At 45.4% G+C, this 17,521-nt stretch overlaps 1 protein-coding gene across 4 annotated transcripts in view; it reads left to right on the top strand.

Annotated features, from left to right (window-relative positions):
• Window positions 1-17,521, top strand: part of LOC129847477 (DNA annealing helicase and endonuclease ZRANB3-like) — a 68,388-nt gene that overhangs the window by 31,342 nt on the left and 19,525 nt on the right. For all 4 annotated transcript variants that reach the window (XM_055915281.1, XM_055915282.1, XM_055915283.1 and 1 more), the window contains 8 exons: window positions 465-644; window positions 1,812-1,976; window positions 3,055-3,571; window positions 7,706-8,113; window positions 13,428-13,543; window positions 14,181-14,282; window positions 15,929-16,071; window positions 17,291-17,443. In XM_055915281.1, the coding sequence (XP_055771256.1) occupies window positions 465-644; window positions 1,812-1,976; window positions 3,055-3,571; window positions 7,706-8,113; window positions 13,428-13,543; window positions 14,181-14,282; window positions 15,929-16,071; window positions 17,291-17,443 (1,784 nt within the window). The remainder of the gene's footprint in view (window positions 1-464; window positions 645-1,811; window positions 1,977-3,054; window positions 3,572-7,705; window positions 8,114-13,427; window positions 13,544-14,180; window positions 14,283-15,928; window positions 16,072-17,290; window positions 17,444-17,521) is intronic.

Raw genomic sequence — 17,521 nt, 5'->3', positions numbered from 1 at the left:
CAATTGACTCAAATGATGTCAATTAGCCTATCAGAAGCTTCTGAAGCCATGACATTTTCTGGAATTTTCAACCTGTTTAAAGGCACAGTCAACTTAGTGTATGTAAACTTCTGACCCACTGAAATTGTGATACAGTGAATTATAAGTGAAATTATCTGTCTGTAAACAATTGTTGGGAAAAAGTACTTGTATCATGCACAAAGTAGATGTCCTAACTTACTTGCCAAAACTATAGTTTGTTAACAAGAAATGTGTGGAGTGGTTGAAAATTTGTTTTAATGACTCCAACCTAAGTGCATGTAAACTTCCGACTTCAACTGTATATGTACTATCCTGCTAGCATACAGTCACTGCTCTGCCTGTTCCCGTACTTTTCACCCGCCCCGCTCTGCTTTCTCCGCCTGTCTGCTTCCAGTGAGTTCTTCCCTTAAGTGAGTGTGTCCTGTGTGTTCTGTGGTGTCCAGGGCCTGACGTTCACAGCGGCCACTCACGTGGTGTTTGCTGAGCTGTACTGGAACCCTGGCCATGTGAAGCAGGCTGAGGACCGGGCGCACCGCATCGGACAGACCGCCTCCGTCCACGTGCACTACCTCATCGCCAAGGGAACCTTTGACACCGTCATGTGGTGCATGCTCAACAGGAAGGTGTGTGTGCGTGCATGTGTTTCGTTTTAACTGGAAGATAGGTACTTTTCAGAGAAATACAGTACCAGTCAAAAGTTGACACACCTACTTATCCAAGGGTTTTTCTTATTTTTTTTTTTTTAAATTTACTATTTTCTACATTGTAGAATAGTAGTGGACATCAAAACTATGAAACAACACATGCAATCATGTAGTAGCGAAAAAAGTGTTAAACAAATCAACATATATTTTAGATTCTTCAAAGTAGCCACCCATTTGCCTTGATGACAGCTTTGCACACTCTTGGCATTCTCTCAACCAGCTTCACGAGGTCGACACCTGGAATGCATTTCAATTAACAGGTGTGCCTTGTTAAAAGTTACATTTGTGGATTTTCTTTCCTTCTTAATGCATTTGAGCCAATTAATTGAAATGCATTCCAGGTGTCGACCTCGTGAAGCTGGTTGAGAGAATGCCAAGAGTGTGCAAAGCTGTCATCAAGGCAAAAGGTGGCTAATTTGAAAAATATATTTTGATTTGTTTAACCTTTTTTTGGTTACTACATGATTCCATATGTGTTATTTCATAGTTTTGATGTCTTCACCATTATTCTACAATGTAGAAACTAGTAAAAATACAGAAAAACCCTTTAATGAGTAGGTGTGTCCTAACTTTTGACTGGTACTGTAGATTTACTTAAAGAGACAGCACAAAGCCCCCTTTTTCATTTTGACTGGAACACAGTGGTTTGAATGGCGGGTACACTCAATATATCTGTAATTCTATGGGGTACTAATATCCACTGCAGGACCACCGTTTCCAATGACCTGGATTTGAATCAAGAAAATGACTGCCTTCCTTCTTTAGAAAAACACTTTTAAAGACCATTACAGAAGTATCAGAGTGAGGTTGTTGACCTTGGTGTTTATTTGTTGTTTATTGACCTTGTTGTTAATTATGCTGCAAAGAACAGAGCAGTTTATGGTCACGTTCATTAGTGCACATTGTAGCAATACAAGTTTTTTTATTGGACAAGTCCTGATTGCGCCTCCCTGATTTAGTCAATTTTCTGCCATTAAGTGCTTAAAAGGAAAATGCTTCTTGAAAGTCCAAAACATTTCATTTTTGAGTGGAGTTTCCCTGTACGTGTTATTCTGATAGGAGACTGTGTGTCTGTGTTGTTGACAGGAAACGGTAACAGGCAGTACTCTGAACGGTAAGAAGGAGTACTTAAAGGCAGAGTTGGGGGATAAGGACAAATGGGACTTCCTGAATTTCGCCGAGGCGTGGACACCAAGCGAGACGACCCTGGCAGCGGTTGAGAATGACAAAGATCCTGTGTTCTTTAACCATGTGAGTCACTGGTCTAGTGATCTGGGTTCTTTAACCATGTGAGGCACTGGTCTAGTGATCTGGGTTATTTAACCATGTGAGGCACTGGTCTAGTGATCTGGGTTCTTTAACCATGTGAGGCACTGGTCTAGTGATCTGGGTTCTTTAACCATGTGAGGCACTGGTCTAGTGATCTGGGTTCTTTAACCATGTGAGGCACTGGTCTAGTGATCTGGGTTCTTTAACCATGTGAGGCACTGGTCTAGTGATCTGGGTTATTTAACCATGTGAGGCACTGGTCTAGCGATCTGGGTTATTTAACCATGTGAGGCACTGGTCTAGTGATCTGGGTTCTTTAACCATGTGAGGCACTGGTCTAGCGATCTGGGTTATTTAACCATGTGAGGCACTGGTCTAGTGATCTGGGTTCTTTAACCATGTGAGGCACTGGTCTAGTGATCTGGGTTATTTAACCATGTGAGGCACTGGTCTAGTGATCTGGGTTATTTAATGTGTGTGCAGATGGTGTTCTAACACTGGGAAGGTTTTGAATCCTAGCAGTCATGCATGCTGCTACTGTATGTTTATGTCTGTCTAACAGTATAGACATGAAGGTGTATCATACATATTACTAAACGATTATTGTATCATATTATCTGGAAACCATCTTAAACTGCTATTATTTTTGAATATAATGTGTTAGTTCTCTCTCTCAAAAGAGGTCTAAAGGGACCAAATGAACTCTGACATGATACTGTAAGATCAGATGAATGACAGGCTTTACATCAGATCAGATGAATGACATGCTTTACAACAGATCAGATGAATGACAGGCTTTACAACAGATCAGATGAATAACGTGCTTTACATCAGATCAGATGAATAACGTGCTTTACAACAGATCAGATGAATGACAGGCTTTACAACAGATCAGATGAATGACAGGCTTTACAACAGATCAGATGAATAACAGGCTTTACAACAGATCAGATGAATGACAGGCTTTACAACAGATCAGATGAATGACGTGATTTACAACAGATCAGATGAATGACAGGCTTTACAACAGTCTTACCGTGACTCTATCCCTCCTCTGCAGTTTGAGAAGGACAAACAGCACGACATTCGTTCGTTCTTCTCTCCGGACGCTGGTAAAGAGAAGAAGAGGAAGAGAACAGAGGGTGAGGTTTGCCTATCCCCTGTTACCCCCTCAGAGAAGGAGGGTTCTATAGATGTGGAGAACCCAGAGAACGACAAGGAGAAAATCTTCAACTCCCAAGATCCCCCTGACCTCCAGGACCTAGACTTCTCTCCCCAGGTGAAGAGGCTGCGGCTGCCCACCCCCAGCGCTACCCACAGCCCCAGGTCTCGTCTTGGGGGGAAGAGGAGGTCCCTCCATGGGGGGAGAGACACCAGCAGCCGCCCCCTGGCCTCTTTGTTTACCCCCCGTCGGCTCTCTGATAAAGGGACCCCGAAACCAAGGCTGAGTCCCAGACCAGGACCACCAGATCAGGGGAAGGGAGATGAGTGGAGTTGTGGGGCCTGTACTTACTCGAACAGCATCCTGCTCCTTTACTGTGAGCTGTGTGAGTCCCCACTCCACAGGCCCAGCACTGGTGAGTGCAAACACACACACACACACACACACACACACACACACACACACACACACACACACACACACACACACACACACACACGTTGGCAGGCGTAACGTACACCAAGTCAGAAATAGACCAGCGTGACAACGTGTCTCTGCTAGATGACAACGAGGAGAAGAGGACGCAACACACTGTTCACCTGACTGTCAAGTGAGAAACAGTCACAAGGCCTGCTCTCGTTGTGCCGCGTGTCTCAAAGTTTACAAAGTAAAGTTGGTGAATTGGCTGGGCTGAAGTTAAAGTTCCCCAAGGCACTCTGGCTGACTATCTAATAAGACTGGGAGAAGGAAGGTAACTGTCTCTCCTCAAACACAGACACCTCCTGGTTCAGTTGGCAGTACCGGGGGAAAGTGGAGGGCGTAAAGAGGGGTGAGGGAGGGTTGAGATCAGTCTTTAAAGGAATACCTGTTCTTCTATCCATCACGACCGAGCGGCACAGGGAATTCACACAGCAGCATCCCTCCTGTCTGTCTCTCGGTAATAATAACCCAGAATAACCCTGCTACCTGCCTGGGTTTCTGCCCTGTAAGGCTGGGTTGCTGCTCTGTAAGGCTGGGTTGCTGCTCTGTAAGGCTGGGTTGCTGCTCTGTAAGGCTGGGTTGCTGCTCTGTAAGGCTGGGTTGCTGCTCTGTAAGGCTGGGTTGCTGCTCTGTAAGGCTGGGTTGCTGCTCTGTAAGGCTGGGTTGCTGCTCTGTAAGGCTGGGTTGCTGCTCTGTAAGGCTGGGTTGCTGCTCTGTAAGGCTGGGTTGCTGCTCTGTAAGGCTGGGTTGCTGCTCTGTAAGGCTGGGTTGCTGCTCTGTAAGGCTGGGTTGCTGCTCTGTAAGGCTGGGTTGCTGCCCTGTAAGGCTGGGTTGCTGCCCTGTAAGGCTGGGTTGCTGCTCTGTAAGGCTGGGTTGCTGCTCTGTAAGGCTGGGTTGCTGCCCTGTAAGGCTGGGTTGCTGCTCTGTAAGGCTGGGTTGCTGCTCTTTGCCAAGATAATCCATCCACCTGACGTGTGGCATTTCAAGAATGATCATCACACAGGTGCACCTTGTGCTGTGGACAATAAAAGGTCACTCTTAAATGTGCAGTTTTGTCACACAACACAATGCCACAGATGTTTTGAGGGAGTGCACATTTGGCGTGCTGACTGTAGGAATGTCCACCAGAGCTGTTGCCAGAGTTGAATGTTCATTTCTCAACCAGAAGCCGGCTCCAACGAAGTTTTAGAGAATTTGGCAATACGACCAAGCGGCCTCAGAACCGCAGACCATGTGTCACCACACCAGCCCAGGACCTTTACATCCGGTTTCTTCACCTGCGGGATCGTCTGAGAGCAGCCTCCTGGACAGCTGATGAAACAGAGCAGTTTTTCTTTCTGTAATAAACCCCTTTTGTGGCGAAAACTCATTCTGATTGGCTGGGCCTGGCTCCTCAGTGGGTGGGCCCATGGCTGCGCCTCTGCCCAGCCATGTGAAATCCATAGATTAGGGCCAAATGAATGTATTTAAATTGACTGATTTCCTTATATGAACTTTAACTCAGTAAAATTGTTCCATGTTGCATTAACATTTGTGTTCAGTATAGTTATCAGGTAGAACAGAAATGCAGCAGTACTCAGGACCTCCAGGTGAGATCTGAATAGCGCTGGTGTAGGGGATGTTATACAGGCACCTGACTGTCTGTCAACACTAGACACTTGTCTCTATCATAGAAATAGGATCACTAGAACATACATTGTACTTCTATGCTAGACTAGCTCGATCATCAAGGACTGTTCAAACACACCATTACAATTGTGTTTTTTTTGTCACACACACACACACACACACACACACACACACACACACACACACACACACACACACACACACAATCCGTTAACAAAATCTGCTCCATTTCATGCTTGACTGAGGTGTGTAGTGTTTGATATCTAATCAGCAAACAAACACAGTTCTCTGTTATGGTACTGCTGGCACCACAGGCAGCATGTTAGAAGGGGAATTTACCAGCCGTCAGATCTGTAATGACAACCGAGGCAGAACAACAACTCTGATGGTATTAAGACTTCACATCTCTCAAAACATGACACTGTAACCAAACAGGAAATGCAGAGAGAAAAGCACTACTATATCACAGCATTATAAATGCATATTGCATTCAAAGATCACTTTTTTAGAATCGTCAGGAGAATGTCTTGTTTGGCAGGCAGCAGTCTAGTCTGAGGAGAATGTCTTGTTTGGCAGGCAGCGGTCTAGTCTGAGGAGAATGTCTTGTTTGGCAGGCAGCAGTCTAGTCTGAGGAGACTGTCTTGTTTGGCAGGCAGTGGTCTAGTCTGAGGAGACTGTCTTGTTTGGCAGGCAGCGGTCTAGTCTGAGGAGACTGTCTTGTTTGGCAGGCAGCGGTCTAGTCTGAGGAGACTGTCTTGTTTGGCAGGCAGTGGTCTAGTATGAGGAGAATTGAGCTGCAGTCTCTTGTCCCCTCAGCTCGTTAGTTGTAGGGGCTCGGCGTCGGGCGCTGGGAAATTCAGGTGACATTTGAGAAAATCTATAAGAGGATGCCCTTTCAGAAACAAACCTTACAATGGAAACATCATGAATTAGTCTGTTAGTTCCAGTTCTTCCACGTCCACAACAAAACAAAACACATTCAGGATGTCACAATTTATCAAAGAAGGGGCCATAATTGCCCACAGATTAAATTTTAGTTGAGAATCAGTTACATATTGATGGCCCGTATCCTGCTCATTTTCAAAATATCAGCAGCATTGTATTAGTTTTCACCATGTGTTACCAAGCGACAAATATTCCACACTGTCTGAGCAGAATGACAGGAATCTGTCTCTCTCAACAAGCAGCTGCTCACATTTGAATTCACGCATTATTTTAGTGACTCTGTGATGCATTGCTTCTCTGCTCCTCTAACAGTTCTCTGAACTACTTACTGTAATCTTGGCCTGTGTACATTTCACTGAACACAACTGTACAAAAGTAATCTGTGTAGTTGTACATGTTTTCTACACTGATAGGAACCGTTAGGCTACACTACATCTATATAGAACCTGTTGTGTTTTCTACACTGATAGGAACCGTTAGGCTACACTACATCTATAAAGAACCTGTTGTGTTTTCTACACTGATAGGAACCGCTAGGCTACACTACATCTATAAAGAACCTGTTGTGTTTTCTACACTGATAGGAACCGTTAGGCCTCATGTACATCTATATAGAACCTGTTGTGTTTTCTACACTGATAGGAACCGTTAGGCTACATTACATCTATAAAGAACCTGTTGTGTTTTCTACACTATAGGAACCGTTAGGCTACACTACATCTATAAAGAACCTGTTGTGTTTTCTACACTATAGGAACCGTTAGGCTGCATGTACATCTATAAAGAACCTGTTGTGTTTTCTACACTATAGGAACCGTTAGGCTACACTACATCTATATAGAACCTGTTGTGTTTTCTACACTATAGGAACCGTTAGGCTGCATGTACATCTATAAAGAACCTGTTGTGTTTTCTACACTATAGGAACCGTTAGGCTACACTACATCTATATAGAACCTGTTGTGTTTTCTACACTATAGGAACCGTTAGGCTACATGTACATCTATAAAGAACCTGTTGTGTTTTCTACACTATAGGAACCGTTAGGCTACACTACATCTATAAAGAACCTGTTGTGTTTTCTACACTATAGGAACCGTTAGGCTACACTACATCTATATAGAACCTGTTGTGTTTTCTACACTATAGGAACCGTTAGGCTGCATGTACATCTATATAGAACCTGTTGTGTTTTCTACACTATAGGAACCGTTAGGCTGCATGTACATCTATAAAGAACCTGTTGTGTTTTCTACACTATAGGAACCGTTAGGCTACACTACATCTATAAAGAACCTGTTGTGTTTTCTACACTGATAGGAACCGTTAGGCTGCATGTACATCTATATAGAACCTGTTGTGTTTTCTACACTATAGGAACCGTTAGGCTACATTACATCTATATAGAACCTGTTGTGTTTTCTACACTATAGGAACCGTTAGGCTACATTACATCTATATAGAACCTGTTGTGTTTTCTCTTTCCACCTCTCAGCTCCAGACACACAATCTACAGGTTCACCTGCTGTGTCCGCAGGCTCCAGGCCTGACCAGTCCACCCCTAGAGAACACCCCTGGATGCTCCTCTCTGGGTCGGACAGCGAGCAGGAGGACCCCCCCTGTCCTGGTCCTGCCTCGCCCGGGACAACTGAACCACAGACAGACAGTCGACAGAGAGGGCAGGAGGAGGAGAGACAGACAGACGGTCAACCGAGAGTGCAGGAGGAGGAGAGACAGACAGACGGTCAACAGAGAGAGCAGGAGGAGGAGGAGAGACAGACAGACGGTCAACAGAGAGGGCAGGAGGAGAGACAGACAGACGGTCAACAGAGAGAGGAGGAGAAGCTCAAAGGCAAACAATCACCAGGAGAGAACCAGTCAGCCCCTCATGAGCACACTGATGGTAATCCAACTTGAATCTTCCCTTTCCTCCTTCCCTCCTACATATCTGGGGGATATTGTCTGGGGTGAATAGTCACCCATATGTTGTAATGCTGTAATGCTATGTATCACTGAGGTAGTCCTCAATATGCCGCCAGCTGCCTCCCTCCGTTGTGTGGTGATTGGGTAAGGGAGGGTGTGACATTATTAATGTTAGTATTATTATAGAAGGAGATTGTTTCTTCTCCACAGCATGCCTTATGGGATTCAAACTGCCTCTGAACTATAGCTTCATGAAATTGCTTTTATTTTGTGTATTTTGCATTTACCTCAAGTTTTCTAATTGCTTTTTAATTGCTCCGAAAAACTCCATAAGAATGAGTCATATTATCTGCCCCTCGTCTGTCTGTCTGTCACTACATGAATTAACACCCTCAACAGCACCAACCAGCTCCAGACACCCCTGCATGCTTTCACCCAGTCATCATAACACATCATCACACATTCTGATCCAGAAATATGTCCAGAAAAAAAGAACTGTGTTCTGTTAGTCCTGCCTTGTCTTGTCTTTCCCATTCGTGACTTTTCCTGAAGCTCATTTAATGGCAGTTAATGGCCTTGTGTATGTCACTCACTTCTGATGGTGATGTGCCACTAGTGGCTGGGTGTTCTATTTCCAGACATTCCTCAGTCTCAGGGTTAATGTGGAACACTGCAGTGGACCAATATAAAAGTGACCTATCAGGTTCGGAGCGGCTTAATGAGAGCGAGAGAGAGACTCGGTGAGCATAGCCTTGCTATTGAGAAAGGCCGCCGTAGGCAGACCTGGCTCTCAAGAGAAAACAGGCTATGTGCTCACTGTCCACAAAATGAGGTGGAAACTGAGCTGCACTTCCTAACCTCCTGCCCAATGTATGACCATATTAGAGACACATATTTCCCTCAGATTACACAGACCCACAAAGAATTAGAAAACAAATCCAATTTTGATAAACTCCCATATCTACTGGGTGAAATACCACAGTGTGACATCACAGCAGCAAGATTTGTGACCTGTTGCCACAAGAAAAGGTCAACCAGTGAAGAACAAACACCATTGTAAATACAACCCATATTTATGTTTATTTGTTTTCCCTTTTGTACTTTACTATTTGCACATTGTTACAACACTGCATATAGACATAATATGACATTTGAAATGTCTTTATTCTTTTGGAACTTCTGTGAGTGAAATGTTTACAGTACATTTTTTATTGTTCATTTAACTTTTTGTTTATTATCTACTTCACTTGCTTTGACAATGTTAACATATGTTTCCCATGGAGAGAGGGAGAGGATTCTAGAAGACAGAGAGGCATTAGATTCTAGACCCCTGAGAGGCATTAGATTCTAGACCCCTGAGAGGCATTAGATTCTAGACCCCTGAGAGGCATTAGATTCTGGACCACAGAGAGGCATTAGATTCTGGACCACAGAGAGGCATTAGATTCTGGACCACAGAGAGGCATTAGATTCTGGACCACAGAGAGGCATTAGATTCTGGACCACAGAGAGGCATTAGATTCTGGACCACAGAGAGGCATTAGATTCTGGACCACAGAGAGGCATTAGATTCTGGACCACAGAGAGGCATTAGATTCTGGACCACAGAGAGGCATTAGATTCTGGACCACAGAGAGGCATTAGATTCTGGACCACAGAGAGGCATTAGATTCTGGACCACAGAGAGGCATTAGATTCTGGACCACAGAGAGGCATTAGATTCTGGACCACAGAAAGGCATTAGATTCTGGACCACAGAGAGGCATTAGATTCTGGACCACAGGGAGGCATTAGATTCTAGATGGCAGAGAGGCATTAGATTCTGGACCACAGAGAGGCATTAGATTCTGGACCACAGAGAGGCATTAGATTCTGGACCACAGAGAGGCATTAGATTCTGGACCACAGAGAGGCATTAGACTCTGGATCACAGAGAGGCATTAGACTTTGGACCACAGAGAGACATTAGATTCTGGACCACAGAGAGGCATTAGATTCTGGACCACAGAGAGGCATTAGATTCTGGACCACAGAGAGTCATTAGATTCTGGACCACAGAGAGGCATTAGATTCTGGACCACAGAGAGGCATTAGATTCTGGACCACAGAGAGGCATTAGATTCTGGACCACAGAGAGGCATTAGATTCTGGACCACAGAGAGGCATTAGATTCTGGACCACAGAGAGGCATTAGATTCTGGACCACAGAGAGGCATTAGATTCTGGACCACAGAGAGGCATTAGATTCTGGACCACAGAGAGGCATTAGATTCTGGACCACAGAGAGGCATTAGATTCTGGACCACAGAGAGGCATTAGATTCTGGACCACAGAGAGGCATTAGATTCTGGACCACAGAGAGGCATTAGATTCTGGACCACAGAGAGGCATTAGATTCTGGACCACAGAGAGGCATTAGATTCTGGACCACAGAGAGGCATTAGATTCTGGACCACAGAGAGGCATTAGATTCTGGACCACAGAGAGGCATTAGATTCTGGACCACAGAGAGGCATTAGATTCTGGACCACAGAGAGGCATTAGATTCTGGACCACAGAGAGGCATTAGATTCTGGACCACAGAGAGGCATTAGATTCTGGACCACAGAGAGGCATTAGATTCTGGACCACAGAGAGGCATTAGATTCTGGACCACAGAGAGGCATTAGATTCTGGACCACAGAGAGGCATTAGATTCTGGACCACAGAGAGGCATTAGATTCTGGACCACAGAGAGGCATTAGATTCTGGACCACAGAGAGGCATTAGATTCTGGACCACAGAGAGGCATTAGATTCTGGACCACAGAGAGGCATTAGATTCTGGACCACAGAGAGGCATTAGATTCTGGACCACAGAGAGGCATTAGATTCTGGACCACAGAGAGGCATTAGATTCTGGACCACAGAGAGGCATTCGATTCTGGACCACGGAGAGGCATTTGATTCTAGTCTTATAAACCGCCCCATTTAATGCAGTAATGACATCACACCAAATTCAGTTAGAACTAAAACACCAACAATCTGCTGTCTCCCACCTAGATAGATATCCTGTCTGTTCTAACTAAAGCTGCTGTCTCCACCTAGATAGATATCCTGTCTGTTCTAAAGCTGCTGTCGCCACCTAGATAGATATCCTGTCTATTCTAACTAAAGCTGCTGTCTCCACCAAGATAGATATCCTGTCTATTCTAAAGCTGCTGTCTCCACCTAGATAGATATCCTGTCTATTCTAACTAAAGCTGCTGTCGCCACCTAGATAGATATCCTGTCTATTCTAACTAAAGCTGCTGTCTCCACCAAGATAGATATCCTGTCTATTCTAACTAAAGCTGCTGTCTCCACCAAGATAGATATCCTGTCTATTCTAAAGCTGCTGTCTCCACCTAGATAGATATCCTGTCTATTCTAAAGCTGCTGTCTCCACCTAGATAGATATCCTGTCTATTCTAACTAAAGCTGCTGTCGCCACCTAGATAGATATCCTGTCTATTCTAACTAAAGCTGCTGTCTCCACCAAGATAGATATCCTGTCTATTCTAACTAAAGCTGCTGTCTCCACCAAGATAGATATCCTGTCTATTCTAAAGCTGCTGTCTCCACCTAGATAGATATCCTGTCTATTCTAACTAAAGCTGCTGTCGCCACCTAGATAGATATTCTGTCTATTCTAACTAAAGCTGCTGTCTCCCACCTAGATAGATATCCTGTCTGTTCTAATTAAAGCTGCTGTCGCCACCTAGATAGATATCCTGTCTATTCTAACTAAAGCTGCTGTCTCCACCTAGATAGATATCCTTTCTGTTCTAAAGCTGCTGTCTCCCACCTAGATAGATATCCTGTCTATTCTAACTAAAGCTGCTGTCTCCCACCTAGATAGATATCCTGTCTGTTCTAAAGCTGCTGTCTCCACCTAGATAGATATCCTGTCTGTTCTAACTAAAGCTGCTGTCTCCCACCTAGATAGATATCCTGTCTGTTCTAAAGCTGCTGTCGCCACCTAGATAGATATCCTGTCTATTCTAACTAAAGCTGCTGTCTCCCACCTAGATAGATATCCTGTCTGTTCTAAAGCTGCTGTCTCCCACCAAGATAGATATCCTGTCTATTCTAACTAAAGCTGCTGTCTCCACCTAGATAGATATCCTGTCTGTTCTAAAGCTGCTGTCTCCCACCTAGATAGATATCCTGTCTATTCTAACTAAAGCTGCTGTCTCCACCTAGATAGATATCCTGTCTGTTCTAACTAAAGCTGCTGTCTCCCACCTAGATAGATATCCTGTCTATTCTAACTAAAGCTGCTGTCTCCCACCTAGATAGATATCCTGTCTGTTCTAAAGCTGCTGTCTCCCACCTAGATAGATATCCTGTCTATTCTAACTAAAGCTGCTGTCTCCCACCTAGATAGATATCCTGTCTATTCTAACTAAAGCTGCTGTCTCCCACCTAGATAGATATCCTGTCTATTCTAACTAAAGCTGCTGTCTCCCACCTAGATAGATATCCTGTCTATTCTAACTAAAGCTGCTGTCTCCCACCTAGATAGATATCCTGTCTATTCTAACTAAAGCTGCTGTCTCCCACCTAGATAGATATCCTGTCTGTTTTAACTAAAGCTGCTGTCTCCCACCTAGATAGATATCCTGTCTATTCTAACTAAAGCTGCTGTCTCCCACCTAGATAGATATCCTGTCTGTTCTAAAGCTGCTGTCTCCCACCTAGATAGATATCCTGTCTATTCTAACTAAAGCTGCTGTCGCCCACCTAGATAGATATCCTGTCTGTTCTAAAGCTGCTGTCTCCCACCTAGATAGATATCCTGTCTATTCTAAAGCTGCTGTCTCCACCTAGATAGATATCCTGTCTGTTCTAACTAAAGCTGCTGTCTCCCACCTAGATAGATATCCTGTCTGTTCTAACTAAAGCTGCTGTCTCCACCTAGATAGATATCCTGTCTATTCTAACTAAAGCTGCTGTCGCCACCTAGATAGATATCCTGTCTGTTCTAACTAAAGCTGCTGTCTCCCACCTAGATAGATATCCTGTCTGTTCTAACTAAAGCTGCTGCCTCCCACCTAGATAGATATCCTGTCTATTCTAACTAAAGCTGCTGTCTCCCACCTAGATAGATATCCTGTCTATTCTAACTAAAGCTGCTGTTTACTGTGGCGGTCCCTCCTAGATGTATTATGGAGTCTAATTTCCACCAATTGACCTTTTCTTGCAGGCATTGTCATCATTAGGGAGCCTCACCCCTAGACCGTCATGACCTTTCTCCTCTCTCCCTCCCTGCAGCCCAGACAGACAGTGTATCTAGTCCTGCTGATGACACTACGGCCAGTCTCCCCATGTACCACAACATGAAGTTCTGCGCCAGCAAGAACACTGAGCGTATCTACCTTTACTCCCAGGTACATGACGCTGCTTCTACTCTGTACTCAACACTCCTCGTCCCCTCTCGCCTCCTCGTCCCCTCTCGCCTCCTCGTCCCCTCTCGCCTCCTCGTCCCATCTCGTCCCCTCTCGCCTCCTCGTCCCCTCTCGCCTACTCCTCATCCCTTCTCCTCTTCCTTCACCTCCCTCCTCTTCCTTCACCTCTCTCCTCTTCCTCCTCCCTCCTCCTCTTCCTCCTCTCTCCTACTCCTTCATTTCCCCTTATTACCTGTAGTCCAATATGTTTTTGATATGAGTGACAAATGGAAATGTAATATTTTCTGTGACAGACCTCTTATGTACCATCAAAGGATAAGCATCTATCTACCTTCTTCAACATAACAATACCCTTACGGCATAAATCAGATGTGGTTTACCCTTTTAAATCATGTCCGATTTGATTAATCCTAGGCCACTCACATTATTCAGAAATGGATTTAATCAACTGCTAAATAAACATGTGATCAGATTGGTCAGTCTGGGTGAAATGTAAAGTATTACGTATGAGGAATTGGCTGACAAATGTCTTTTTTTAAATTGGTTGCAATGCCCAGTTGAAGTGTGTGAATGTGTTTTCAGCTGTGTTATCTATTCTCTGTGTGTCTCCCTTCATCAGGAGGACAGTCCACTGCACTGGAATTTCATTCCTCTGGACATTAAACTGGACAGCTGGGAGGACCTGCCTGAAGCCTTCAGACGCAGAGAGAACAGGACTCAGGTTGGTTTGTTTGACCTGCAAGTAGACAACACTGTAGTCTAGTCACAGGAGGGAAGCTGTCACCTAGAGGTAGACAACACTGTAGTCTAGTCACAGGAGGGAAGCTGTCACCTAGAGTTAGACAACACTGTAGTCTAGTCACAGGAGGGAAGCTGTCACCTAGAGGTAGACAACACTGTAGTCTAGTCACAGGAGGGAAGCTGTCACCTAGAGTTAGACAACACTGTAGTCTAGTCACAGGAGGGAAGCTGTCACCTAGAGGTACACAGCACTGTAGTCTAGTCATAGGAGGGAAGCTGTCATCTAGAGGTACACAACACTGTGGTTGTCTAGGAGGGAAGCTGTCACCTAGAGGTACACAGCACTGTAGTCTAGTCACAGGAGGGAAGCTGTCACCTAGAGGTACACAACACTGTGGTTGTCTAGGAGGGAAGCTGTCACCTAGAGGTACACAACACTGTGGTTGTCTAGGAGGGAAGCTGTCACCTAGAGGTACACAGCACTGTAGTCTAGTCACAGGAGGGAAGCTGTCACCTAGAGGTAGATAACACTGTAGTCTAGTCACAGGAGGGAAGCTGTCATCTAGAGGTACACAACACTGTGGTTGTCTAGGAGGGAAGCTGTCACCTAGAGGTAGACAACACTGTGGTCTAGTCACAGGAGGGAAGCTGTCACCTAGAGGTACACAACACTGTGGTTGTCTAGGAGGGAAGCTGTCACCTAGAGGTACACAGCACTGTAGTCTAGTCACAGGAGGGAAGCTGTCACCTAGAGGTAGATAACACTGTAGTCTAGTCACAGGAGGGAAGCTGTCATCTAGAGGTACACAACACTGTGGTCTAGTCACAGGAGGGAAGCTGTCACCTAGAGGTAGATAACACTGTAGTCTAGTCACAGGAGGGAAGCTGTCACCTAGAGGTACACAGCACTGTAGTCTAGTCACAGGAGGGAAGCTGTCACCTAGAGGTAGATAACACTGTAGTCTAGTCACAGGAGGGAAGCTGTCACCTAGATGTACACAACACTGTAGTCTAGTCACAGGAGGGAAGCTGTCACCTAGAGGTACACAGCACTGTAGTCTAGTCACAGGAGGGAAGCTGTCACATTTAAAGGCGCAGTCATTTAAAGGCGCAGTGAGGTTTAAAGTGGTGTTGTGACTCTCTCTGTGTGGGTCAGGTACTGAGGTTTAAAGTGGTGTTGATGTGACTATCTGTGTGGGTCAGGTACTGAGGTTTAAAGTGGTGTTGATGTGACTATCTGTGTGGGTCAGGTACTGAGGTTTAAAATGGTGTTGATGTGACTATCTGTGTGAGTCAGGTACTGAGGTTTAAAGTGGTGTTGATGTGACTCTCTCTGTGTGGGTCAGGTACTGAGGTTTAAAGTGGTGTTGATGTGACTCTCTCTGTGTGGGTCAGGTACTGAGGTTTAAAGTGGTGTTGTGACTCTCTCTGTGTGGGTCAGGTACTGAGGTTTAAAGTGGTGTTGTGACTCTCTTTGTGGGTCAGGTACTGAGGTTTAAAGTGGTGTTGATGTGACTGTCTCTGTGTGGGTCAGGTACTGAGGTTTAAAGTGGTGTTGTGACTCTCTCTGTGTGGGTCAGGTACTGAGGGTTAAAGTGGTGTTGTGACTCTCTCTGTGTGGGTCAGGTACTGAGGTTTGTCCAGCAGTGGAGCACTCTGACAGCCATGAAGCAGAGACTGATCCGCCGCAGTGGTCTCCTGTTCTGCAGCCCAGTCCTGGCCCTGGACCAACTGACCAGCACCCAGCGCAAACACAGCAGCACCAAGAGGTAGGTGGGGGGAGGGATTGAACCTGTCCTATGTCTCCATCCTGCTGTGTTAGTGCCCAGGCGGCATCAGATAATCACAGATTCATCCTGGTTCATGTGGGGGTGGGTGTCTCAAGAGCCAATCACAGTGGACGTAGGAGGAAAGCGTTTGACAGGATGTGGGATTTATTCGCTAATCAAGGTTTGCCCCATTGACTGCACATCAAGCTGATTTCCAGAGATGATATGTTGGTTAAAGACTTCATGCTGAGAAAGTATGGTAGAAACAAAGTCCAACTGGGAACCCTGGTTCCTACAGAGGTAGAGATTCACACTGTAACTGAGCTAATACAGGAGCAAGGAGATGGATGGGAAGGTGATTATCGTGTAGTAAGGAGATGGATGGGAAGGTGATTATCCTGTAGTAAGGAGATGGATGGGAAGGTGATGGATGGGAAGGTGATTATCGGGTAGTAAGGAGATGGATGGGAAGGTGATTATCCTGTAGTAAGGAGATGGATGGGAAGGTGATGGATGGGAAGGTGATTATCGTGTAGTAAGGAGATGGATGGGAAGGTGATTATCGTGTAGTAAGGAGATGGATGGGAAGGTGATTATCGTGTAGTAAGGAGATGGATGGGAAGGTGATTATCGTGTAGTAAGGAGATGGATGGGAAGGTGATTATCGTGTAGTAAGGAGATGGATCGGAAGGTGATTATTGTGTAGTAACGAGATGGATGGGTAGGTGATTATCCTGACGTTAGTTAGACTCTGCTGTAGTGCTGTGCTGGGTTGTCCTGAAGGATCAGGGCCGTCTTCACAAAGAGACTCAGAGTAGGAGTGCTGCTGATATAGGATCAGTTTAGCCTTTTAGACACACCCCTCCGCCCAACACCTCAGTACTACTGTCAGTTGGACCTGGCTTTCATGTCCTTTCATCCAGCCTCTCTACACTGGGCTGTTTGAAGCCCAACAGGCCCCTCACCCCTTCTCTCTTTCATGCAAATCTGCCCCTTCCTCTCTTCTTCCTCCTCCTCCTTTCTTCAAGATTCCTCCTCTTTGATGTGTCTCCTTCCTCTCCTCATCCAGCTATCTGACCTTACTCTTCCTCTCCTCCTTCTCATCCTCCCTCCCCCCAGGTAACTTCCTCCTCCCTCCCTCCATCCTAACCAAACTCCCACTCTCCTCCCCCATCCCTCCATTCTGGTACCTAACCATACTCTTCCTCCCTCCATCCAGGTATCTAACCAAAGAAGATGTGTCCCAGGCCTCTCTCAGTAAGGCCCAGTGTGATGGAGGAACTGTTCGCATGGTCAACAAGGAGATCTTCTTCACCAAGAGGAGAACTACCTCTATGTCACGACACAACACCTCTGCCTCCGTCCCAGAGAAGTAGGTGTACAGTCTCCTAGAGAGTCATAGCAACACTAGTTCACAGTGTCAAACTTTCTCCTCCACATTGAAATGATA

Source organism: Salvelinus fontinalis, unplaced genomic scaffold (genome assembly GCF_029448725.1).
Source record: "Salvelinus fontinalis isolate EN_2023a unplaced genomic scaffold, ASM2944872v1 scaffold_0865, whole genome shotgun sequence".
In the NCBI taxonomy this organism is placed as follows: Eukaryota; Metazoa; Chordata; class Actinopteri; order Salmoniformes; family Salmonidae; genus Salvelinus; species Salvelinus fontinalis.
This window is presented reverse-complemented; position numbering and strand designations above follow the sequence as displayed.